This window comes from Kwoniella mangroviensis, assembly GCF_000507465.2.
Source record: "Kwoniella mangroviensis CBS 8507 chromosome 1 map unlocalized Ctg01, whole genome shotgun sequence".
Lineage (NCBI taxonomy): Eukaryota > Fungi > Basidiomycota > Tremellomycetes > Tremellales > Cryptococcaceae > Kwoniella > Kwoniella mangrovensis.
Window position 1 is genome coordinate 5,437,212 of NW_027062533.1, and position 25,898 is coordinate 5,463,109.

Genomic DNA, 25,898 nt, shown 5'->3' on the forward strand with positions numbered 1-25,898 from the left:
TTTTGCCTATACTCATCAATATCACAGTCATACCATTCCATATCATCAATCCGATTCCCACCTCATCCTCTCTTTGTACATGTATATATACTTTTCTCAGTCCTTGTCACCCTGCATGGTTTTAATACTTTGTCCTCCGATCACCATCATATACCTCGTTCGAAAATATTGTAAATAACTATATATAATACTCGTATACTCATAATACCAGACTACCATAATAGATAGCTGTTTGTCTGACGAATGAATTAATGCTCATGATTTGCTTATAACTTACCACCGGTATAGTGGTTCAAGTTTTATTGATCATACATAAGTTACAGATAAACAAAAGAAACAATTACAGAAAAATACAAGTATACAATATATGATACAAGTCCATTAGAGGGAACAAGGGTTGACAAGTCATCATTTATTTGTCAAAGGTTCAAAGCGAGTATCTAAGTAAAGTCAACTAAACATAGTATACTATGGTATCTGGTAATACAGTTCATCAATTCTAAGCGCAAGTTCAGTCCAGTCCAAAACTCATACACTATGATTCTTTAGCATTCTTCTGTCTAAAAAAACTTCATTTCTAATCTATCCATTGACATTAACATATCCATCCCATCGTGAATATCAATGATATCCCCTCACACCAACTCCACCAAATCTCACTCCCCTCTCCACTCCCTCTGTTCGCTGAGTATAATACCCCCTATTACCACCTGGATAGATGGCAGAAGGGAATCTCACCCCTCCTCCACCGGAGGAAGGTACGTATGCGGCAGAAGTGTTCGGTCCGGTATATTTAGGAAGAGTAGGATAATATGTTTGAGAAGGGTAGTAGATCTTGGTTGGAGGTGAAGTGTATGCTGGAGGAGGTGAGCCGTAGACTGTCGAGGTTGTGAGTGTAGATAGGGAATTGCGTCGACGGTTGTGGATGAATATGAATAGGATGATTAGAATTATAGCTAGGACGGCAATGATTATACCTATGAATAAGATGATTAGCACTGCGTTCGAGTTGATCAGGTGAATCATATGGTTGGTGAGATACTTACCTGCTATAGCTCCTATACCTATTCCACCACTCTCTTCTGCACGGGTGGCAAATGTAGATGCATTTGAATCCTCGGGTAATGGTGTAGAATTGAGGTCAGCGTTGGTAGGAATAGGCTAGATAGAGTGAAGTGTATGTATCAGCTTGATATTGATTGTCAAGATAGGACAGATAAGAGAACAAAGATCCCAAAGTCGTGGTAATGATGAGGTAAATGCGTGTTTGGGATGAGGTGACTTACTAAAGGACTAGATCCGATCACGGGTAAAAAGAGGGTTATGAGGATCCTTGAGAAAGTCATGTTGTTGGTGTGCATGTGGGTTGTGGTGTGATATGGTATGTTAAGATAAGGATGGATAGTAGTCGTGCTAGAAGATCATTGTTGAATATATGAGAGATGAAAATGGAAGAAGATCATGTTGGTCTTCATATATATATATAGGTCGATATGACTGTTGTCTGGTAATTCGGAATTCCCTCAGATATGAGTGATTATTAGTAACTATGGTATGAGCAAAGCGGCAGTGGGCCATTGCCGACTTACTCATCTCAAAGGTAAAGGTAGAGGAATATGATCTGAGTGGCAAATACAGTAAGTACACTTGTACGAATGACATAGCCCTGGTCTATCACTCTCATCTGTGTGTTTCCTCTCCTCTCCTTTCCTTTCATAGAAGCTTGCGTTATACGCTATGACGTATTTCAGATGGCTGATATAATCTCTTCTGTCTCCTATGGTACCGGCCACATGCTGTGTATAGAGAGTCCTTGCTGATCATTCCTTTGAGCCGTGGCCAATCTCACACAGCTTTGAGAGACTCTGTTGAGAGATTGATGGTCTTTATCGTACCTTTTGCGAGACTGAGTGAGATATTTGAGGGATATTTCAACCTATCATATCACTCCCAGTAGGACATAGGAGGCTCAACATCCCATGATTAGATGAGCTGTGACAAGTTTGGTCATGACCTCGAGTCGTCTCCAGCTTGACCACCATCAATCCAACGTTGGATGCGCTTCCCCACTCTTGATCTTCTGATCCAGAAAGAGAGTGGGTGAGGTGGTCTACCTCCACTCTCCCACGGTGGTAGTCCATGTACGCGTTTGTGTGCCTTGATCCTGAACATTGAATGTTGTTGAACATTACTCTACATGGTTGTACCATCAGACGCGTTAAGGGTTTTCACAGTGCAGCCCAGGATCATATTCATCTCGTGATTTTCAATTGCTGCATTCAGCCTCCTCTCTCCTCAGTGAACATTACTTTTGTCTCACAGTGATACCTTACCACCATACATCATCATCATTGCTTTCATCATCTACTCACGCATGATTTTGTAATTGCTGTACTACTTCCTCACTCAATACTACCCAAGCCCGTCATTGTAGCTTAGTCACTGTCTATCTGTTAGCTTCACCGGTCAATCAACCAACCTTCATATCGCGACACCCGACACAACACTGACACTATCCCACCTGTCACCAAAGACAGATGTCAACCCTCGCATCACATCGCTCTCATGTCTCCTTCGATACCGACGATGATACGCATATTGGATCAAGCTCATCCTCCCCCATGATGTATGATGGGGCTTTGGTAGCTTCATCGTCCACCATGATACCGCTTGGACCAAGTAAGACCATTCGTGAGTTGACGTAGCCTTCACATCTCATGTATTTCTTCATACGACAAACAAACCTATCTAACTCTCAATTGTCTTCCTCAACTAGCAGCTGTCAACAGACGAGCAGTGATATTCTCCCCTCGGACAGATACCAAATACTTCCATTCCGATGATCTAATCCTGCCTTCACCTACCCATCATCTAACACCCAAAGTCCCTTCATCCATTCGATCATATTCCGATCCTGTCACACCAATCGATTCACCATCCCACTCCAGAAGCAAACTTCAGAGTCGTAATCTTTCAGATACACCACTTTTAGTACGGAGTATCCTAAAATCACGTGTGGCTCAGCGAATCAGACTAGCAGCGTCAGTCGAAGAAGGTACACTGAACAATAAAGAGGCCGCTAGGTTACTAGTGAGCGGAAAGAGACCAAAGCTGTTGGCTAAGGACTCGTTTCAGCCGGCCATGTTGAGATACGCAGCTGGAGATACGAACGAGAAAGGAAAAGGGAGGGCGCAAGATGATATGCCAAGCTCAGATGATAGTACCTCATCGACCAACTTACCTGGACAACAAATTTCATCGGAAGGTAATGAAGATATCATCGTAGAGGGTGATAGTTCTGACGAAGAGGAAGAGACTGTTGAAGAAGATGGTGCTTTATCTACTTCCTCTCTAATCGGTATCGTGTTGGACGGCGCAGAAGATCTGTTAACGTTGGAAGAAGCTTATAACACTCTCACACTACGATTACGGACACGCATACCACTTCAGAATGATAACGCCGAGCCCCTCACACCGGCCCAAATAGATGATGTTAGAGTGTCAACACAACCTATCAAAGATGAAGCTCCTGCTATGGTTCGAGCGATCCAACGGGACTTACAGAGGTTGTTAGGCAAGTTACCAAATAGCGAGATGGATTCCAGTGAAGGGGATCACACACCATTCAGAGGTTTGATGCCCCTTCGTGACTACACACCTACCTCTAACGGTCAACGCGGTCGATTTACACCTTCTCCCACACCCGGCATAGGTCCAAAATCATCTTCACCAACGAAAGCAGCTCGACAGGGATATACAGAGTCGGAAGTACGATATCGAAGAGAAGCCTCTGGTGTCGGCGCAGCGGTCCTTCGTTTTCTCGCATTTACCTTTCATTCACCTCATCTTTTCTCATGCTTCAGTGAAGCAGATCTACAGTCAATGTTAGAACAAGTGATGATAATACCTCGAACACCCAAATTGCCTACTCCTAATCCCAAACGGACATATTACCTGTCCATTGTCATCCTCGCTCAAATGAACATCCCCTCAGCATGTGTACAGCCGGTCAAAGATAAAGTCGTTCGAGCTTTGGAAGGTGCCATGGCGGATACGTTAGGATCAATGGGAGGGAATATGATCTCGGGCAAAGAAGGTCCAAGTGCAATTAAGAAAGAAGGCTATAACGCAGTAACGAATCTAGTCTCGAATTACCCAACCATCTTATTCCCCCATTATACCGATCTACTATCGACCTGTTTGAAAGGTATGGTCAACCCTGCTCAGCTCATTCGATACAAAGCAGGTCTGGCCATTTCAGCTTTCGCCAGAGCCAAGTTCACTTTACTCGCTACAACTCAGAATGCCTTAATGGCAGATCCAAGTAATCCAGTCATCAAGGAGAATTGGATCAAAGTGAAAATGTTGATTTCGAAAAGTGAATTTTTCATAGTCAGTCATTTGAAAAGCGCTTTGAAGATTCCTGGTAAACAAGCGCCGATCTACGGCAAAGATGGCGAGAAGAAATTAGAATGGCATTCGCTGGAGCAGGTTTTCAAAGATACCGTCGGTTCTACTACAGACGTTCACTGGGCTTGTGCTGCTTGGAGTGTGCTTGTAACTCTTATGGGTTCCGCTTATGCTTCATCGGGATTATCAAGTGGTTTCGATCATATCATGGATGTGAGTTGCCTCAAAACCTTGATGATAGGTCGGTAAACTGACATTAGACCCGTTTAGCGATCATTACAACCTTCGACAAATGTTGTACGACCTCTCCTCGCTCGAGTCGCATGGAATCATGCCATTCACGCTTACCTCTCTTCCGGATTCGCTTCTTCTATCACTGAGAATGGTCATATGATATGCTCGTACAAGCCATTCGCCGCGTCATCTCAACAGGCAGTCGAACAACGAACTGCCAATATCCAATTCCCTGTTAACCTTGCTCTCGCCAAAGCAACCGATAAACCATCCTATGCTCGAGCCTTGACCAATCCCAAACCCGGCGTAGAATCACATTGCGTCTGGCAACGATCAGAGAAGAGCAAAAAGCTGCAATGGCTCGTCACTTGTGGTCTCGGATCAACGGCTGTAGTATACGCTTACACGGGTATCGCGCTCTATCATGAAGATCAACCTGCCAAAGAGATGAGTCAGATTTCAGGATTACCTTCTTCAGATGGCGGGATGGTCCTACCTGACTTGTCGCCTGAAGAATCAAGGTTGCCTCGACTTGATATCGCATGGGAGAAAGTGGTCAATCCGATGCTCAGATCCTTCTTCGCTATTTGCGGTGTCGATAGATTGACAATCCACGGTTGGCAGATACTGGAAGCTATCACTTCGCCTACTAGCGAGTCTCAACCCGAATGGAGCTTGGACAGGTTACTGGTCACCCGATATATGAGTGGAGAAGTATTTCTCAAAGAGAAAGAAACCGATTTTACGGATCTATTGAATGATATTCAAGATGATGGACTGAAGCCATCCGATATACCTTCCTGGGGCCATTTCTGGGCTGCGAAGAGATTAGGTCGATTGTTAACCCTTTTTGATGAAGCTTTATCCAGCATAAATGGTATAAATGAACCTTCGACTGTAGAGTGGATCAGAAACGACAATGGGGTATCAGTCATCACAAGACCTTTATCGAATATATGGAAGAACCTTCTTTTGGCTCTGAAATCAGCTAAAATCGCCCATGCCCCTCCTACACCCCTTTTCCTAGTCGGTCTACAGACTGTCACTACGCAACTTGCTCAGATACTCACTCGAGACCCCAAGAGCTACGTACCGATAAGTCAGATAGATGAGAAGGGACGGTGTCTCCTAGACGAAGATGAGTTGAGGATAGGGATGATATCTCATTTGTTCGATGTGGCCGTCGAGGTACTGGGTGAAGATATTTTGGGATCAATCAGACTTCGACCAGATCAAGTACCTTCTTCCGCCTCGGAGCAAAGCATTTCAAGTATATTCCAGAATGCCTTTGGGGGAGATGCCAATGGATATCCGACTGTCACTGGTACACTCCTTGGTCAACTTTTACGATCGAATTTGCCTTCTGCTTCTCCGTCGTTGCAATACCAACTCAAAAGATTAGTGTCGAACATGTTAGATATAGGCTCGTTGCCTGGCTATGCTGGCAAATTATTGGGTGATATCACAAATGCTATGCCTTTCCTATTTGAAGATTGTGAGGAGGTACAATTAGATGTTTGGAGACTGCTTGGTAAGCTGCCTTTTCCCGGTCCTACTGATGAGTATATATAGCTGACAATCGTTCTTATTCTTAGCCACCAAATGGACGCAAATCATTGACCTCCAGCCATCCTCCATGGCCTCATCTACCAACCACACCGGTGCTCTACTAGTCTCCTTACTCTCAGGTCCATTCAGGGGTCGACAAATCACTTCTTACTGGCATCGTCAAGCTGATAAATCCGATCTCGAGATCTGGGAAGATCTACTGAAAGTCACCGTATTGCGATTCCGAGCTAAGAGGTTTGGATCAAATTGCGGTGTTTTAGAAGCTGTAGCAGGTCATTTGGAAGATTTCCTTGGTGAAGGTGAAAATACCAGTTCGACTACGATTACCCTCTCTTGTCTCGCTTCTGCGATCTCATGGATGTCGTTTAGCACTCCTACTACCGAAGGATCACAGGCATCACCTTGGCATATCTCAGATGAAGATTTCGTTCCTACCGATTTCCTCACTTTGCTCAATAATGCTTTGGTTGAGGCGTATCCTGTGTCTGATAGTCAGAATGAAACTCAGACCAAGATGGATTTCTCACCTGCTGTATTCGACTTGCTGAACAACCTGGTCAGAGTATTGGAAAGTACACCTAACCAGTTCGTTGGCAAGGTTTTGAAACCTGTTCAAAGTGGGTTGGCAGTTTGGCTAGAGGATAGTGAAAGAGTAGTAGAGGGAGAAATGAATCAACAGGTGAGCTTCATGTCGCAACTATCTATGATCACAGCTGATCGTGTTTTATCTTGTAGCTCGACGGGATCTACATTTCACTTCTCAATACACTTTCATCCTCGATGCCATCCGAAGAACACCCCATCCACTCTGAAACACTCAACTCTCTAGCTGAACTGTATATCCCCCGGATCTCCAGAGCCACTTCGTCAGCCGTGCCAATCGCTTTCCAATCTTTCTGGAACAAGAATTTTGGTACCGCATCAGCTGGTCGATTGGATTATTCAGAAGATGTCGCTGATTTCCTTCGAGATTTGTTGATGGCTGTTCCTGGCATAATCGTTTGTCCAGGACTGGAAGGCGATAGCCAATTACCCGAGGAAGAGAGTTTGGCTAGATTCCCTCATGTTCAGCAATTACCCAGGCCTTCTGTGCCAGAACCTATAGAGATTGAGGTGGAAGTCGAATTGACGAATCCTGAATATGATGCTGATATCTCGCAATCTATCGAACCTACGCAGCCTCGACTTCCACTTCAGCATGAGCTTGACAGTCAGCAGCCAGAAGAAAAAGATGAGGATATCTTGGTAGATGCCACAAAGGATACTATCGAACCTCCTTCCCCTACCCCCTTGCCTGTCACCGATGGTAAGGATGAAGTGAGCCAAGAAGGTGAAGACGTTTTTGGTCCGGCAGCTATGACTCGAGCTACCAGATCCAAAGCGACGAAGAAGGCTGGTAAGAAAGGTAAAAGTAAGACCACAAAGAGAAAGTCGACCGGTACAGTCACTGGTGTTGGGATGGATGAAAGTATGGAAATACAATGTGAGCTGGCTTGGGCACACTTTTTATGGGATATGCAGCTGACATCGTTTTGCATAATGTAGCTTTACCTGAAAGCAAACGAACCAGGATTGAACCTCCTACTAATAGCCGCTCGTTGTCCGATGTACATATCACACCTCTGGTGGAAGATTCTGAAGTCGATGAGGAAGATGAAGATTGTATAATTGTGGTACCTAGTCCAGGATACTATCGACGAAAAGGGATACCACAACCACAACCACAGCCTTCTTCAACTCATACACCAGCCGTAGAAGCTGGACCTGAAATCGAAATGAAGGAAGAACAGGATGAAGTGGTACGGGAAGACGTAATTGAAGGTACACCTACCCCTGCGACTAGCGAGGTACCGGTTGAAGAATCGACTGCTGAATCAGGACACGAGATGCCAGTGGAGGTGGTTGCTGTACCAGGGCTGAAGTCCTCTGAGGAAGTAAAAGCTCTCAGGGCTGCTTCACCCAGCAAATCCCCGCCTCCTCCGATGGCTCAACCAACATCCGAACTCACTCATGATGTCCAGCCGACCCCATCTACAGAATCACCCTCTCGTCCCTCTCTACTCACCTCTGCCAGTAGGTGGTTATCGAGAGTCCAGTCTTTCCCTTTTTTCTCCCCTTCGATCGCGTCCTCGCCAGCGGAATTGTTTCCACCTGCTACGCAAGTTGAGCCAGCAGCGGATAATGAACTCCCACTGGAGACCGAAGATACGTCTCAGATCGAAACGAGTGGAGAAAAGAACCAAGAGATAACCACGAAGAAGGGTAAAAAGAGTAGGAACAACAAAAAGCGAAGATCATCGATTCCTGCCACTGCCTCTATCAGCCATCATACCGAGGAAAGCTCATCATCTCAATCGGAACCTCAAGCGGCAGTCGCAGCTCAAACTCAACCTGTAAAATCGCTAAGTAAGAGTACTTCAACTGATTCGATCGCCTCCAAGGCTTCTACGATTTCAACGACAACGAGAAGCAGTAAGCGGAAGCGAGGGATCGAACCTGAACCTCAATCTGTAGACCAGTCTAAATCAGAAGACCGGAAAGGCAAAGACCGAGCCATCATACCTGAGATCCAAGTCGATGAGATCGAGTCAGAACCTAGAAGATCCAAAAGGCGGAAGTCAAGATCCAAGATTGAGGAAACAACCGAATCACAGCGATCGCTGCCTTCACCTTCGCGATCAATTGAATTGCCAGAGCCAATCGAGATTGATAATGAAGAAGAAGAGGACGAGTTGCTTTTATCTCCTGAATCTGCAAGACGAAGGAAGAGGGAGGAAGATGAATTGATAGCTAGGGTTTCTCAAGGCACTAGTAGTAAAGTGTGGAGTGAGAGTATAAGTGGAAGGTTCGATGGTGAGTTCGAGATTTATCGACCGATACAGCTGAAGTATATGCTGATATAAATCCCCTCGTTGTAGATGCACCTGAAGATCTTACTTCGATCTCACGTCGACCATCATTAATCAGATCCGGCCTAAGTGGTGCTTCGGCCTCATCATCATCTATACGATCTAATACCCCTTCACCTACCAATTCAACCTCCACTTCATCTCCTTCTAAAACCAAAACCAAAACCAAAAGCCAAAGCCAAAGCCAAAGCCAAATAAGAGAGAAGATCAAAGCATCACCCAACAAACGAAATACCCAACAAACCAAGGTATTAAACATGTTGGAAGAAGCGGTGAAATCAAAGAAGGTGATTGAAAACCTCGATTATCAAGGTGTCAAATCTCTCTTGAGGAATTTGAACGAATTGAGAGAAGCGGCTGAACAGAGGATGTATGAGAGGATGGAAGAGTTAAGGAATGCCAAGTAGACGTTGAAAAAAGATTGTATATATATATATAGTATCATTAGTTTATCTTGTTCTTGCTAAAAATAATAGTTATCAGCTTCCTAATACATATAAGATATACGTAGATATGTAAATCATCAAAGATATTAGACATGTAAATAGTAGATTAAATGATTTAATGTTGATGAATTCATGACAGAACGAAATGAAATTGAGATTAAAGCATGAAATCGTTGAAAGATCATCGTAAATGGTGATAATGCATTAACAACTACACTGATCGATCATATATAATCAATATTTCTCGTCAATCTTCGATCTAATCAATCAGAACAAATCCACAAATCCACTTTGCGGAATGACCATAGTAGTTCTCTCTGCTCTGAGTATATGCCGAGCTATCTACCCAACCTCATTCTCCTTTTCCTAGCTCTCAGAATAGCCTGAATCAACTCCGAGTTCTTCTCAAACACACCCTTATAAATCTGTTTTTGAATCGCCGTCAATGAGATAGGAACGATAATTTCGATCTGGGATTATCAAGATCAACAAAAACGTCAGTTTAAGTATTGCTATATGTTTCACTCTAAAGGGGTAGGTATAACCTGACCCACCTTTGGCGGCAATTTCAATACATCCGCTTTGATTCTCCTCAATATATAAGGTTTGATCATCTCATGTAATTCCGTTACGAGCGATTCGTTCAGATTTTCAAATCGTTTTTCCAAATCTTCCAGTTGCCTATCCATGGTCAAAACAGGTTGATCAGCTTCTTTGAGGACGTAGATATAGATAAAGCTGATTTGGTCGGACCGTACTTACTTGAACGTGGTCGGATCCAGGAAGTTGAGCAGATTGAATAATTCTCTCAAATTGTTATTTAGGGGTGTACCAGTCATTAAGATTCGATGAACACTATTAAGTGTTTTGAGTCGGTTGAATATCAGACTGTTATCTGATTTGACTGATGACGAGCAATCAAGTAGTAACAAGTCAATTTTAGGAGTTTGACAAGTAATGATGACGGAGTGGATAATTAGGACACTCACGTCTTTGTCCTTCATCAACGCACAGTACCTCCCATCTAGGTATATTTCGGAACACCCTAAAGTCATGACCCGTGATCATATCGTACGTGGTGAGGACGACATGGCTGATAGACAAGCGTGCTTCTGATCAGCTGGGCAGTCCACAGATAGCAAGACATTTGACTAGCTGCATGGAATGATACACTCACGCATTTAATCCCTCAGCCTTATTTTGCATTCCTTTATGGTACAGTTCATATTTACTAATAATCTTACGAGCTACATTGAAAAAAATTAGCTCGTCTATCTGTTTGGTACATTGTCAACAAGCTTACAAGCTGATTCGCCATAGTATGGGACCTACGTTCTTGGTCAGTTGTCCATTGCAATCCAGCCGGCTTGACATCCCAACTCACCACTCTCATATGTGGAACCCATTTCTCGAACTCTCTTACCCAATTCGTAATAGTTCTGTAAACAGTCATCATGTTCAGCTTAGATCTCATGTCTTGAATGAATCACATCTTCTAGCTGAAGTAACGACTTACGAATTGGGGACAACCACTAAACAAGGGTATATCTTGTATTTGCTTGAACCCAAATATCCCAACACCGAGGCAATTTGAATGCTGTCACATTTCAGCGCCATGAATCAGCTTCTGGAAGGAGCGGAAAAATCTATCTCTGATATAGTTGAGATGTAATTCACGTCTTTCCCAATCCCATATCATCAGCTAGAATACAGCTCTCCCTTCTGAAATGCTTGTATAATAACCATTGAAACCCTTCCATCTGGAACGGCATGAGTTGCTACCACCATTCATTCCATACATTAGCATCCTTAGGCTCGAAAACAGCGAAAAGCTTTACTCACCCCTCCAACGATACAGTCCGGTTGGTTAGTAGGCGGTACATACAGCCCTTCAGCGTTGGTATCACGAAGTCTGACTTGATCAGGGGTCAGAACGGGAATTTCAATCTTTCTTGATCTCAAGTATCTGGCTAAGGCATGCTTGAATGCCGGATATAAGGGTGAGTCGGTAGGTGGCGGTGTGTCCCATGTAGCTGCTCGAGAAAGATTAGTTGGCATCTGTCGCTATTGAGCTCAAACCAACTCACATTGATCATATTGCAGATCATCCCATTTAACCTGACGATATATTGTTGATAAGCTTCACCCCTTCTTTTCAATCGGGAATCATTAGCTTACGAAGCACCAAGTGACCAACCCAGCCACTTCATCCACATCATCCTCATCTAACTCCCTACCAGCTTTCTCTTCCCAAGTATCAATATCCATCTGCATTTCAGCAGGAGGTTTCTGACCATCTCTCAATCCGTATTGCCTCCTCATCTCATCTGCCGGGCTCCTTTCACCATTTGCGAGTGCTGAGGAATTAGCTTGACCTGTTTCAGAAGCTGAAGCGGAAAGCGAAGTAGACATGATCCTCTTTCCTCGTTTCGTTGTGGAAGGTTTTGCCCTTTGACGAGGTGGTAGAAGCATTAAATCCAGGACTCGATCGATCGTCTTGTGTATACAGTCAACATCAGCCAATTAACCATAATCCAGGCCCGCGCAAATGACTCACACTCCACTCAATTGGAAGACTGCTCTCCGCATCCTTCTCAGGACCGGGTCCAATACCTTTCCATTCCTTCTTCCCCTCCTGACTTGCGGAAACATGCTCAAGTGAATGTCCACTCTTCCGACCTGAGACTTGATCGTCCTCAGCAGTCAGCTTCGAGATAGTAGGCTGAGCCATCTCGTCTCCTTTCGCAGCTAGCGTCTCATCCGTGATTAGATCGAGGTTCGGACCCTTCTCAAGGAAGTGACGAAGTCGCGATGATGAGAGTACTTGTAGCCATGGATGAGGTACCCATGTGACCTGAACCAGGTCTCAGCTGTGATGTTACGCATACGAGAAACGAGAAACGAGATCTAATTCTACTGACATGTCTGAATCCTCTACCTGTCCATTTGACAAGATATTCTCGAGGTAAAGGATCTTTCCAGTTGGCTTTTTCATCTTCTTCGAGTTCTGGCTCAATCGCGTTAGGTGGAGAAGGTCTCCAAGCGATGATCTATGGTCGAGATAATGCTTCAATTAGCCAATCATCACCCCATCGACCTGACTACATTAGACTTGCCATGTCAACAGTCCAGATCCATGCTCTACACTGGTGGCAGATCCAAGCATCTCCTTCTTCAGTCCTGTGTTGATAATGGAAAGCTACTTCAGGTAGAGAAGGATTCTCGGCAAGTGAATGAGGTACGTCCACTGTACATGACCGTCAGCTGAACCGTCACTCATATCGCAGAAATATGCAGACGACATACAATGTTCATAATGCACACATTGTTTACACCTCAAACATCTAAACTTCGGTATCTCCTCTTCGTCTTTGTCGTTGCCATCTTTCTGATCCTCAGGTTTATCAACATCCATTTTCTCATCTTCTTCATCTCCATTTTTAGTGACATCCTTTTTGTCTGGGGCAATGGAAGCTTTCTCCTTGATATCATCTTTGTGACATACGAAACAATCAGGATTGAGTGCGCATTTCGCACAGACAAACGTGGCTGCTTCGTCGATTGCGATCTTTCTTCTGGGTTTCTCACCCTCGGCAGGCGTACCTTCACGTTCTCGTATATCCGCAAGGACGTCTTTTCTTTGTGTCGGTGTGAGGCATCCCTACGATATTTACCAAGTCTCATCAGCTCACTCCTACCGTTGATGAACATGCATCTCATTTATGTGAAACATACCCAATGAGAAGACACTACACATTTCTCACACTATATTCAAGTCCAATCATCAGCTAGAGCGTCCACTAAGCGGAAATTTCGATTCTTTAGTCGAATAGTTGATACTCACCTCTAACCACCCTTCCAGCATATTTGCCAGCTCCTCGTCACTTATCATATCATCATCCTCTTCGTTCCTCTTTCTCTTCTTCTTCCTGTTTTTCCTGTTTATCGCTTTATCAAGGATCTCATCGGCAGGTTCTCGTGAGCATTTTTCGCAGAACTACCAAAATCAAACATGTTGAGTAAGCTACACTAGGTGGACAGGTATGAAATCGAATTACAGCTTACCCCTCTATGGGTATACAAATCATCCTGAGTGACCTTCACTTTCCATCCACTGGATTTTCCTTTACCTTTCCCCTTACCCTTGTTGGGCTTACTATAGTCTGAGACATCAGATTCGTTGGTATCATCTTGATCCGACGACATGGAGATCAAGTTGAATTCGTCATCGTCACTGGACAAGGCTTTAGGTTTACGTTTGTTGGTGTTATTCCCCATTTTAGCTTTGCCTTTACCTTTGGAATTGGTTCTGTAGCTTCTTGTATCGGAGTCGGTGCTGGAAAAAGTCGACAGGGATGATCGTCGAGTGATGTTCTGCTCGAGTATGGTAGTATCAGCTGGCAGTCCACGAAAGACGAGATAAAAGCATATTCAGGATAGAAAAAGAAGTGGCCAGACTCGTGTGGTAAGACTGCCAGAGAGAATGATGAACAATGAAAGGATAGAATGTATCTGTCCAGTTCATTTCCTTTGTCTGAAAGGGTTCCAATAAAGGAGATCCGAGTGTCACCGATATATCAGAATGGTCACGGCTTTCTTCCAGCCTCGCATTATCTCCGTCTGATCCTTCTCCTCTGCTTCGTCTCGACCTCTATACATCGATTGCGAGCATAGACATCAGTACGACTCACAATCGGTCGTCTCGCTCTGGTCCTTTCAGCAATTTCGCTATCACCATCATCTTCGTATATCCCTCTTCTGCCATTCTTCATTCCGGATCTTCCACTCCTTCTTAACGCGATCTGATCGCTCCCCATATCGGATTCATCCTCGCTCATCTCTCCATCCCCATCCTCTTCATATCCATATGATACGGAAGATTCTCTACGTTTCCTCTTGTTGATGACTACCACTGAGGCAGTATCACTTGAAGAGTGCAATTCCGATTCGGATCTCAGATCAGGTAATTTCCTTCTACTTCTCTCAGTGGGGGTTTCAGTATCTCTCCTGAGGTGCAGATACCTTCGAATGTGGTTCAAAGGCATCAAAGGTATTTCTACGATAGGTCTTCTTCTGTGAGAGTTTGATACTAGATCCGAATCAGAGTCGATGATGATAGGTTCATCTTGATTATTCACCTTGGATGGCGATCTGTTTCTTTTTTTGTGAGTGTTAGTGCTAGTGAGATGGATGCTTGTTGAACTTTTGGAATGATGACGAGATATGGACTTTACTGAGATCTTCGATCGTTTATACTCGTCATCATATTCGTATGATGGTTTCGAAGTGAATAATGACCCCTTTCGTGTGTGAGATATGAGATTCTTTGATCCTTCCCCTTTGGTATGTCTCGTATCATCGAACAATCTCTCATTCCTTCCATATCCATCTTCATCTCCTTCTTTGCGGTCAGGTAAACCCTTCTTGATATTTATCGGACTACCTCCCTCGCTGAATGCCAGAGGGTCGGACGAGATTGTATCATGATGAGGCGACGATTGGCCCGACTTTGAGTTGAGCTCGTCCAGATCTTGGTCCACATCTGAAGGCGGGATGTCGTCATCAACCGATATCGTTCGAGAGGTGTTTCGAGTTTGGCGTGATGGACCTGCCTCAACTTGGATCGAGGATGAACGTGAGTGCGAAGTTGAAGGTGAGCGTGACATGGCGATATTGATGGTTTTGCGACACCCATCTGAGTGACTGCTGATATGTTTGGACGGGCTGTGACGAGTTGGATGCTATATCATCTTTGCCATCTTGTTTGATTTTATCCTTCATATCTCTTGTCGTGATTTGTGCTTGTGTGGTTCTTCGCGTTGTTACCCCACATCCATACCAACCTTACCCCGCAATCAATCAGCTGCCACAAGCTGAGCCACAGGCGGAGATATACCGGGATGTACCGGATGACGCCATGTGAGAACCATGCAGGGGTCAGGTACGACGTACGACGTACAATCAAGTTGCCACCCAATTGGCACGGACCCACCCACTGCTGCTATCTCACGCGCCGCAATGGGAAATGAACATGAGTTGAATTGAGTGAGTGATTGATTGATTGCTGATTGACATTCCTTCTCATTAAACACACACATATATATATTTGCTCTTGTAAACAAACGACACTAGCTCATCCTCTTATCGTTTCTCTTTCTTCTTTTCCCCTGCATAATACACAACTACAGATCATCAATTAACATGTTCCGATCAACTGCTCTCAAAGTAGGTCCTGTCTGCTGGTCTACATACCTCTGACTCATTCTCGACGCGTCTTCCCCTCCTCCACTTTCACTGACCATCTCACGTTATGTAGTCTCTCCGAGCTCCTCTCCAAGCTCAAACTCAAACCAGATCATTCGTATCCAAAGCTCAACTCGTGGGTCGACTCGGTGCTGCCCCTGAGAAGGGAACTACCAGCGGTGGTCAAGATTACTATAGGTAAGTCTATTTCAGCTACACCCATCATGTCTATGAGTATAGGAGCGAGCTGATGATATGTGATGGACTTGTAGATACTCTCTTGCTGTTACCAAACCCGGTAAGAGAGATGCTGAAGGAAGTGAGTTGATGGACTACCGTCGTCTGTTCAAACGGAGACACCATATTGACATGTACTTGCTTTTGCAGAACCCGTTCTTGATGAACAAGGTTGTGAGTATTCGCCTTCGTTCAGTATACACCGTTCAGCTGTGCCTTTTGCCATGCCGAAAAACGACACAGCTGATTGATCTCGTCCCCCTAGACCCTGTCCGAGAATCATCCTGGTTCACCGTATTCAACTTCAAAGAAAGGGCTGCCGAGGCTCTTGAGAAATTACAACCTGGTTCATTACTCTACGTTGAGGGTGAGTCACAAGTTACACTTGTTTCTCTTAATCCCACATTTCACCTTTCCAATGCTAACATGTTGATACTTTCTACGCAGCCCAAATCGACACCATCACCACTCCCCACCCGCCGATGGTCAACCAGGTTCAAAACAATATGTTTTCCGAGAATCCTCTCACAGAGTTCTCAGTAAACCTAAATCGGATTAAACATTACAATAACCTGTATATATACTCTTGATCAGTCAAGGAGACATATGAGGATGCACCACTCTGGGTTTGGGATCGTAATTGCAGCTTGCATGAGGGATATATACGATTACAACAGTTCTACAAGTTGATAATGCCGATTGTTTATTCTCAAAGACTGTGCTGTTCATTTGATTGTTCGCAAAGAGAGCTCTTTCGGAGAGGTCAGATGTTCACTGATTTACTATATATTCTCTTGGTGCTGATCGTCCTCGTGCTTATCCATCCCGAACCTTTTCCATATCTCGTTATTCATTTCTCTGACATACAATTCACTAATATCTATCAATAGGGATTCCAAGCTTTCGTACGTTTTATTGAGCTTTTGATGTATCTGAGAAGATGACGATTCTTGTATAGTTTCGACCTGCAGTGTCGAATGAACGTAAGCAGGGAAGACTTTAGCAATGACCGTCATATATCCAAGGACACATCCATCCGACGATGTATAAGTTCCGCAGAACACACTTGTAACCTACATAATGAGAGTATGCTCCTCTTGTACATCATGATTTGATGAGAGGCCAAAGTCACAGATGAAGTCTGAACTCACAGTCCACCCACTCCTGTCCAACCTCACTCCAACCTTCCCTTCTTCACCCAACAACTGAAATTCCGCTCGTCCGACTACGCGTACACTAGTCGTACCAGTGCTTCTGGACTCATCTTTGATGCTCTCAAGGTCCTGCCGGGTGACAGGAAACGAACTTTCTTCTATTATGCGAGATGAAGATATTCCGAACGAGTTGGATTTTAACGCTGCGCGGATCTCTGGTATGGGATCAAGAAGAATATTCGTAGAGGGTGGTGACATTCTGGTCGGGGAGGAGAGAGAACTCGACGCTACTCTTGGATGTGGACCGGCCAGGGATAGGGATGCAAGGGGTCATACGATCAACAGATCGAGAGTGGGCTGCCTCCATCAACAGGATATAGTCATAGGAGCATAAAGAATTCCTGCTAGCATGGACCACCTCCACTCGACAAAGCTAAGGGGTACAAACACAGACTGTTGAATGAGTCGGTGTGATGCCACATTGTGATGCGTCCGAGTATATCCGCCACGTGCAATTGTTCCCATCCAATCGAGTACCAGATGTTATCCTCAGCCAACGAGGAGATGCTCAATTATCACCAATTACCACGAACACCACCATCGGCCATCTCAGCTTGTCGAACATTTGGATTGTTATCCGATCGTACATCGTATACTTCTTGTTTCACACCACAAAACACTCAAACCAACATGATACGTTCACGAGCAATAATACGATCCCTCCCTTCCCTCTCCTCCGCTTCCAAAGCTTCTTCTTCCTCTAGGATCGCAGTCCGATCGCTGGCAACGGTATCTGATCCTCCTGTAAGACATTATGGAGGGTTGAAAGATCAAGATCGAATCTTCACCAATTTGTACTGTAAACATGATCATGGTCTGAAGGGTGCTCAAAGTAGAGGGGACTGGCATAAGACCAAGGAAATCATTTTGAAAGGTGATAGTTGGATTATTCAGACGATTAAAGATTCAGGTCTGCGAGGTAGAGGTGGTGCTGGGTTTCCAAGTGGTTTGAAATGGAGTTTCAGTGGGTATCAACTTCTTTTCTTACCATTCACATAATGATCATCATACAACGATACTGCGATCAGTGTCACAAGTTGGAAAATTGTATTCCTCAGCGCTTCGATCTCTTTTGCTGATTTTGATTTGCTCTTTCAGTGAACAAACCTGGATGGGAGAAGGATCCAAGGTGAGTTGAACTCCGACCTTCAAAGTGTCTTTCAATGTCACTTACGCTGATTCATGGACTGTCACAACAAACAGACCCCGATACCTCGTCGTCAATGCAGATGAAGGTGAACCTGGAACATGTAAAGATCGAGAGATCATGCGAGGTGATCCTCACAAGCTCGTCGAGGGTTGTTTAGTTGCTGGACGAGGTATGAACGCCAATGCCGGTGAGTCCGCCTCGTTCATTTTACTCATATGATCCGAGTTCGATTCAAACACAGGAATAGTTAAACTGATGATTTTCTTCCTTTCCAGCCTACATCTACATCCGAGGAGAGTTCTACCAAGAAGCATCCCACGTTCAACAAGCTATCGACGAAGCTTACAAGGCCGGTTTGATCGGGAAGAATGCTTGTGGATCAGGATACGATTTCGACGTCTACCTCCATCGAGGTGCAGGAGCGTACATCTGTGGTGAAGAGACAGCTTTGATCGAATCTATCGAGGGTAAACAAGGTAAACCTCGATTGAAGCCTCCTTTCCCCGCGGATGTCGGTCTTTTCGGATGTCCAACAACTGTAGCAAATGTCGAGACTGTTGCTGTCGCACCTACGATTGCCAGAAGAGGTGGTGCATGGTTCAACTCTTTTGGAAGAGATAGAAACTCTGGTACCAAAGTGTACTGTATATCTGGACATGTGAATAACCCTTGTGTCGTCGAGGAGGAGATGTCCATCCCCCTTCAGGAATTATTGGAGAAGCACTGTGGTGGTATTAGAGGAGGTTGGAATAACTTGAAAGGTATTATACCTGGTGGTTGTTCGGTGCCTGTAATTCCAAGAGAAGATTGTGAGAAGGTATTGTGAGTGTGATATCCATCTAACCTATCAAAGACAATTTCCCAACCCAATACTACATGACATGTAGGGAAGGTAAGATACTGATCAAAAATTGATTGCTTGCAGGATGGACTACGATTCACTCAAAGACGCTCAAACATCCCTCGGTACAGGTGCAGTAATAGTAATGGACCAAACGACCGATATGATCTCTGCCATCGCTCGATTCTCCAAATTCTACAAACATGAATCTTGTGGACAATGTACACCTTGTAGGGAAGGTACGACCTGGATGATGAACATGATGGATAGGATGGTAGAAGGAAGAGCTCAGGAGAGGGAGATTGATATGTTATTGGAGTTGACCAAACAGGTTGAAGGTCATACGATTTGTGCTTTGGGTGATGCGGCTGCTTGGCCCATTCAGGGTTTGATGAGGCACTTCAGTGAGTAAAACCGTTCTCTTTTTCCATCACCACCCACGACCTTTCAATCTGATCATCTTGTTACCCCGGTGTAAAAGGTCATAGGCTGATATGTAATTGGTTTGACTTACAGGACCAGAAGTGGAAGCTCGTCTAGCAGCTTTCCACGCCAAGAACGGACAAACTTTATTCGGTGGTAGATTGTTATCGGAGGCTGATATGAGATACGCTTTACCTGATAATTTAGGTGGTGATGCTCATCGAAATATCGCTCAGATCTCTGCCCCATAGTCTGTTTGTCTTTATTCTTGAGTGGGATGTAGGTTTCGATTTCCCCATGCATTTTGATACATATATATATATCTGTATACTAAAGACTGTTCGGCCAGCATTTCGATTCGGAGTGCCTGCAATAAGGGGTATAACCCACATGATTTGTATTGGACGACCTTATCGGTCAAAGCTTTAGATCCATCCAAAGATGGGTAATACTACATGCAATGAAATAGATTGGCAGATATTACACCAACCAAGAATTATGAACTGCTAATGAAGGAGTTTATGAAAATGGTAATATGACATGGTCTACACGCCCCATGAGAATCTATGTACAATACCGTACTTGTGACGATCTAAAATTGCGAAAATTGTTTTACCCAGTGTGAAAATAATGCGCTCACTCATCCCTTTCCCCACTTATACCTCCTCTCCGATGCATTTATACTTCCTCAGACTCGGCATATTCTTCGCTAGATTGGTCAAGGCCATCTTGACTCATAACACCGGAGTCATCATCAATCATCGTCGATTGCAGCTCGTTTTGCTCAGGCTCTGCATAATCGGCTGATTCGTCTTGTTTTTCACTATCGATATCGATATCAATATCGGATAAAGTGAGATCCATATCTACACCTTCATCCGCTGCTATACGCTATACATCCCGAATCGACAACAATCAGCAAGACACTTCTGCCTTGTTTAACAAATGATGGACGACTCACTGCATATTCAAGGAACAGCCTCATCATGTATGCTTGAAGATCTTCCATCCTGAACATACGTTGAACGAAACATTGCTATGACAGCATCACAAAATCAACGCAAGTCAATTACATCAGTCGTGTCCCAAAACCTGACGATGGCTATACTCACCCCATTCCTTGCTAGGGCAGCTGCCGTCTCGTCAAACCCAAGTTCAGGATGTTTAGGTGTACCTCGGAAACTACGATGGATGAATGAGAACGAGTTGAGTATTATGATATCAGATACGCCCTCAAGGGATGGTATCAACTCACAATGCCATTATATCGGTCAAATCTGAGAAATCCAACTTGGCAGGAACGTACATGAACCAGCTGTATCGCCAATCAATCGGATCAAAACATCAGCATTCCCTTTGATATCTCGTGTATCGAATGAGTATGGCGATAGTAAAATGGCGGGGGACTAACGGTATCAAGTGAGGTTGAAACCATTCGGTGAACATTGTCATTTTGATTACCATCGAATTGGTACTCATCAATCTCCTAAATCGACCACTATTATATAATCAATCTCATATAATCAGCTATTGCGCACTTGCGTTGACCTAAAACCTGGCAGGTTGGTGCTCGGTAGTGAGAACAGGACTCACCTCCATCCATTCCCATCAATATCCAAGAGGAATTTATGTCGGTTCAACTCTTCTGCACCTTGATGTCCTGCCCACTGGATCTCTCGTCTATCACACAAAATGTAATCCAGCATCAGCTCGATCATCCCATTTGTGGTAGGTAGATCAGAGAGTGAGCTCACCTCATATCCTCACAAGTCCCATCCTCTTCAGAGCACTGTATAGGTTGACCAGACAATTTCATATCATAGTAAAATTTCATGACTTCTTCCGTCGAGTATTCATCTTCTAGCGACGTGAGCGGAGCACTCATACTTTTCTTGTCTTTCTCCTGCCGTTGTCTTTCCGACGAAGGAGGAGGAGAAGCGTGATATTGTATTTTTCCTCTCTGATGTTCATCACCCAACTGGTCATCCCCTTCCTCAGAAAATGATTGGTCTTGGCCAAGATCAGGTATCATGAACTCCATTAAATCTTGCGAGGTGTTGGCTGCAAAGTGATGTAATCGGATACGGTGTGATTGCCGCCAAGGCAATGTTCGATTCATCATCGATATTCCCGTTGGGCTACCTCGCTATAAAACATAACAAAAACAATTGTCAGTCGACATTATATAGCTGAAATGGTGAAGGGTGGAACTCACCCAGACAAGCTTTGAACTGCTTTTCTCCTCCCATATAGGATCTTTACCGGGATTATCATGGAATTGGTCCAAGGGAGTAATCAAGATGTCGGAGCTGCACAGAATAATCCCTTTATCAGCTATTGCACCAAAGGCAAGTGTCGGTAGGATTGGGCTTACTTAATCGATGTTTTGGCGAGACTGAATAAAGGTAATAGCTGGGTATGAGGTTTCGGTAAGGAATCGTGACCGTGAGGTTCGAGTGTCAATCCATGTAAGGGAATTAGGTAGGGGTCTGAGTTTGACGGTATTGCCAGGTCAGCTTAGATTGATGATGCAGATATAGGACCAGCTGGACTTACTCTGACATGGATCTCCAGCTTCCAGACTATCATAGATGAATGATTTGCCTATCACCCCAAGCACAATCAGCATCATTGAATATACAAGACAAAGAAGCAATGTCGACTCACCCTCAGAGGATCCCGGATCTTTCCTAAAATTCGTTTTGGGTGCACAACTCCTACTTAATTTCACCTCACTATCATCCGTCTCATGCAGATGAGTCGTTACTTCCCCTCGTAGTCCCAAATCAATCAATGACCCTCTTCTAGCCCAGGATAGGTATATCTGAGGTTGGTCAAATATCGAAAAGGTAGCTTTCATATTAGGTAAGTATTTGATGAATCCCTTGAGGAGATTGGAAGTTTCGTGCGCTCGGGGAAGGGTTCCACCCCATTTGAGTCCTCCAGGATCACGTATCTGGTCAAGTTCAAAAGGTATACATCAATATATCGTTCGTGATGGAGGGCGATAGTCAGAAGAAGGATTTTTGAGATAGTATGATGTATATCATATATCCTTTCGATAGTTAGGTTCGTAGTAAGAGATATTACCCACCTCAATCTCCACTTGTCCATCTTCAATGACAAGTGTAAAAGTCTTTTCCATATTCTCTACCATCTCCATCCTTCTTTTCATCTCCTCTTTGGGCAGTGCAAAGAACGGTGCCAAATCGAGATTAATCCTATCATACTCATCTGGTAGTACCAGATTATGTTCCATCGCAAATTCCCACCATTTATCGAACCCTTTTGGAGGTTTACGTCCATACCTCCTGGTATATTCCTTAACGGCTTCTGAGAGAGTCCGACTTTGTCTTGATAATAATTCTTCCCATCTTTTCTCTCCTAGACTCAATAATTGAGGAATCGGATGAGGAGCATCTGGATCATCTGAGATTATTAGGTGTCCTGTAGGTGAATAGGTATGATGACTGTGCGTATGACTATGATTATGATTGTGACTATGATGGTGAGGTGAGGAAGGTATGTGGGAATTTGGGAATAAAGATCGAAGACGATGTAAGTCCCTTTGATAAGCTTCAACGGGAGAAACGAATCTACATAACCCATCGTCATATTCTTCCTCTTCCTCCTCTTGTGATTTCTGGCCAAGTCCACCGAAGAACCCTTCTCCTGCTCTCTTATTCCATCCTAGGCTCAATACCTTCTTTCCCTTCAGATGACTGTACGCCGTCTTCACGGTGAATCCCAATAAACCCAATAACACCAAATACACCAACGCCCTTTTAGGTGATCTGATAAATTTAGGTAGATATCGCTTTCGAGGAGGAGGAGGTTGACCCAGACTGAATACGGGAGGTTTGATGTGGAGTTCGCGATTGCGCTCTATACCTGCTGTGGGCGATTCGGGGTATTCCCTCTGAGGGGCTCGATAGGATGGGACGGCGGGTAAGTGGAGAGGCGTACGAGGTGGCGTGGACGTTGCGCGGTAAGGTACTCGAGGAGAGGGCTGAGAGTGAGGCATGATGATGGGATTGTGGAATTGTGGGATTGTGGGATTGTTGAGTTGTTGGGAGAGTCGAGACAATGCGGAGGATGTACAGGGGGACTCTCCAACGTGGGTAGACGGTGGTCGAGATGATCAAAAGAAGGTAGTTGAGGGTATAAATAGATTGGTGAGTGAGATCACCATACCCGTGTGCCGATGATTGCGAAGGACAGCAGATCACAGAACACGCGAGGTAAGGAGGGAAAGCTCTGTCCGATGTAGATGATACCGTAGGCGGAACGAAGAGAATGAGAGGATGTGGAAGTCAGCTTACTTGCGAGGTCAGTAACCCATATGTGTGCCTTCTGTGGTTTGGGTTGCTTTCTTCGGACAAGTCAGCCGCCGTGCACCAAACCCCAATTTACCCTGAACGATCGACATCTACGCCATCCCTCTTTGCCCCTGGGACATTTATGTTACCCAAGACCGAGCATTGGAATATCAAATATTGATGGGAGAAGTACAGTATATATACATAATCATAGATACAGCAGGTCCATCTAATCCAATGCATCTCCATATGCTCCTGGCGGCTGTTTGCGACTAGGCTCGACATGAGCATACGCATGGGAATCGTGTATATTGAAGTCATCTAATCGAAGTGGACGTAATTTGAAGCCCTGAAACAAATATGATGTGATCAGCAAATGCAGAAATAGAGAGATATTGGATTACAACTTACCTCTCTTCTAGCATCTTCTAATCCTTCCTTACCCGCTTTACCTTTATCTCGCATCACCTCACGTACAGGTACCATAGCTGCGTTCCTACATGTCTCTCTCAGATCTGATCCTGACAATCCATCGGTCTTAAGGGCTAGTTGAGGGATGAACGGGGATTCGAGGATGGTGTGAGCAAGCATCTGAGGGATGTTACAGCGGTCAGTTGGATTACCTAAGATCTGTCGGGCAATCATGGTACAACTGACAAGCGTTAAGATCTTTATACGCTGATCGTAATTCGGCAACCGTATAGGGAATCTTTTAGGCATTCGTCGCAGGATAGCAGGATCGATACTGAGAACAAACGAAATCAGCTTTTTCCCTCAGAATTGTCGAGAAGATCTTCAGCTGCTCACTCATTCGGTCTATTCGTAGCACCTAGCACCAATATGCGTGTATCCGTTCCTGATGTCAATCCATCCCAAAGACTAGAAAAATACGGTATCAGCCTGATGTCCATATTAGTCATACAGGTACAACACTCACGTCATGAATTCCGCTTTCATCATTGCTGTCACTTCATGATCACCCGCCGATCTCTCCCGGAACAAAGAGTCTATCTCATCGATGAATATCTAAAGGTAGGGAATGAACGTAAGCAGCAATCCCTTCGTTTGACATTGATGGGGAGTTTCAAGTATGCTCACTATACTAGGTTGTACCTTTCTAGCCAAAGAGAACAGACCCGCCACCAATTTGTTCGATTCTCCAAACCATTTGTTAGTTCTATAAATTCTCATCAGCTTTTTTTCTCGCCAACGGAGAATATAGCATGAGAAGCTGACTTACAAACTCGATAACGGTAAATTAATAAACGTCGCTCCGCTCTCCTTCGCCAATGCTTTGGCAAGCATCGTCTTCCCGCATCCCGGATGTCCATATAACAACACACCTTTAGGAGCGGATAACAATCCTCCTCCGGCAGATGCGAATAATTCAGGAAATGTCAAGGGGTAAATAACAGTTTCTTTGAGAGAATTGATAATTTCATCTAAACCACCTATCGAATCGAATGTCACATCTATCTTTGATGGTGGGACTATCTCTCCTGCTATTGTCGATTCATATTCGTCCAACTCTAATTCGGATAGTTGTTTATCTGTCAAACCTGTCTCGGAAAGTAGGAGTTTACCTTTCTCTTTGGCTTTTTTGGATGATCGAGATGAAGGTGAACCGCCATCAAGGGAGGATAAGACGTATCGAAGTGCGTAGTAGAGTGCGACCTGAGATACATCATGTGAGCTTTACGTATGGTGGCCCAAATTAGGGACATCGCTGTTAGCTTACCTGCGATGCAGCGAAGAATGCGACTATTCGAGGAAGAACAGAAGAGCAGATCAGACATTGGTCGTGCATTTTAGAGGTTTTTCTAAAATTGATGACTTACCATCCATCACTACCCTTCCCACATCTCTTCGTGACATTTTTGCTATCTGATCTTCCGGTATCAAT

General features: G+C 44.4%; 8 protein-coding genes across 8 annotated transcripts; 3 read left to right on the plus strand and 5 right to left on the minus strand.

Annotated features, from left to right (window-relative positions):
* Positions 1-621: 621 nt before the first annotated feature.
* I203_102048 (uncharacterized protein) lies at positions 622-1,346 on the minus strand (the record flags this gene model as incomplete). The annotated part of the gene is made up of 3 exons (XM_019146552.1): positions 622-977; positions 1,047-1,161; positions 1,287-1,346. The coding sequence occupies 3 exons, from the start codon at positions 1,344-1,346 to the stop codon at positions 622-624; spliced, it is 531 nt and encodes a 176-aa protein (XP_019004085.1).
* A 1,191-nt stretch (positions 1,347-2,537) lies between these two features.
* I203_102049 (uncharacterized protein) lies at positions 2,538-9,529 on the plus strand (the record flags this gene model as incomplete). Its single annotated transcript, XM_019146553.1, has 7 exons — positions 2,538-2,691; positions 2,777-4,623; positions 4,681-6,175; positions 6,240-6,892; positions 6,949-7,696; positions 7,759-9,066; positions 9,132-9,529. 7 exons carry the CDS (start codon positions 2,538-2,540, stop codon positions 9,527-9,529), a joined length of 6,603 nt encoding a protein of 2,200 aa, XP_019004086.1.
* Positions 9,530-9,906: 377 nt separating this feature from the next.
* I203_102050 (uncharacterized protein) lies at positions 9,907-15,234 on the minus strand (the record flags this gene model as incomplete). Its single annotated transcript, XM_065517012.1, has 20 exons — positions 9,907-10,038; positions 10,123-10,249; positions 10,331-10,472; positions 10,558-10,661; positions 10,746-10,815; positions 10,872-10,896; positions 10,953-11,007; positions 11,085-11,165; positions 11,246-11,346; positions 11,411-11,601; positions 11,656-11,686; positions 11,747-12,064; positions 12,126-12,422; positions 12,490-12,618; positions 12,685-12,815; positions 12,875-13,229; positions 13,304-13,333; positions 13,413-13,565; positions 13,634-13,942; positions 14,260-15,234. The coding sequence occupies 20 exons, from the start codon at positions 15,232-15,234 to the stop codon at positions 9,907-9,909; spliced, it is 3,756 nt and encodes a 1,251-aa protein (XP_065373830.1).
* A 535-nt stretch (positions 15,235-15,769) lies between these two features.
* I203_102051 (uncharacterized protein) lies at positions 15,770-16,607 on the plus strand (the record flags this gene model as incomplete). The annotated part of the gene is made up of 6 exons (XM_065517013.1): positions 15,770-15,793; positions 15,885-16,009; positions 16,084-16,222; positions 16,314-16,415; positions 16,496-16,533; positions 16,589-16,607. 6 exons carry the CDS (start codon positions 15,770-15,772, stop codon positions 16,605-16,607), a joined length of 447 nt encoding a protein of 148 aa, XP_065373831.1.
* Positions 16,608-16,830: 223 nt separating this feature from the next.
* On the minus strand, positions 16,831-17,460 carry I203_102052 (uncharacterized protein; the record flags this gene model as incomplete). The annotated part of the gene is made up of 2 exons (XM_019146556.1): positions 16,831-17,013; positions 17,200-17,460. 2 exons carry the CDS (start codon positions 17,458-17,460, stop codon positions 16,831-16,833), a joined length of 444 nt encoding a protein of 147 aa, XP_019004089.1.
* A 432-nt stretch (positions 17,461-17,892) lies between these two features.
* Positions 17,893-19,927, plus strand: I203_102053 (NADH dehydrogenase [ubiquinone] flavoprotein 1, mitochondrial; the record flags this gene model as incomplete). The annotated part of the gene is made up of 6 exons (XM_019146557.1): positions 17,893-18,226; positions 18,361-18,391; positions 18,466-18,599; positions 18,688-19,234; positions 19,338-19,657; positions 19,770-19,927. 6 exons carry the CDS (start codon positions 17,893-17,895, stop codon positions 19,925-19,927), a joined length of 1,524 nt encoding a protein of 507 aa, XP_019004090.1.
* A 427-nt stretch (positions 19,928-20,354) lies between these two features.
* On the minus strand, positions 20,355-23,700 carry I203_102054 (uncharacterized protein; the record flags this gene model as incomplete). Its single annotated transcript, XM_019146558.1, has 12 exons — positions 20,355-20,567; positions 20,638-20,712; positions 20,789-20,858; positions 20,932-20,991; positions 21,088-21,174; positions 21,270-21,356; positions 21,431-21,822; positions 21,892-21,985; positions 22,051-22,165; positions 22,233-22,280; positions 22,344-22,632; positions 22,771-23,700. 12 exons carry the CDS (start codon positions 23,698-23,700, stop codon positions 20,355-20,357), a joined length of 2,460 nt encoding a protein of 819 aa, XP_019004091.1.
* Positions 23,701-24,224: 524 nt separating this feature from the next.
* I203_102055 (uncharacterized protein) lies at positions 24,225-25,870 on the minus strand (the record flags this gene model as incomplete). Its single annotated transcript, XM_019146559.1, has 9 exons — positions 24,225-24,344; positions 24,407-24,586; positions 24,653-24,740; positions 24,803-24,874; positions 24,933-25,021; positions 25,094-25,172; positions 25,236-25,669; positions 25,734-25,756; positions 25,834-25,870. 9 exons carry the CDS (start codon positions 25,868-25,870, stop codon positions 24,225-24,227), a joined length of 1,122 nt encoding a protein of 373 aa, XP_019004092.1.
* Positions 25,871-25,898: the final 28 nt, after the last annotated feature.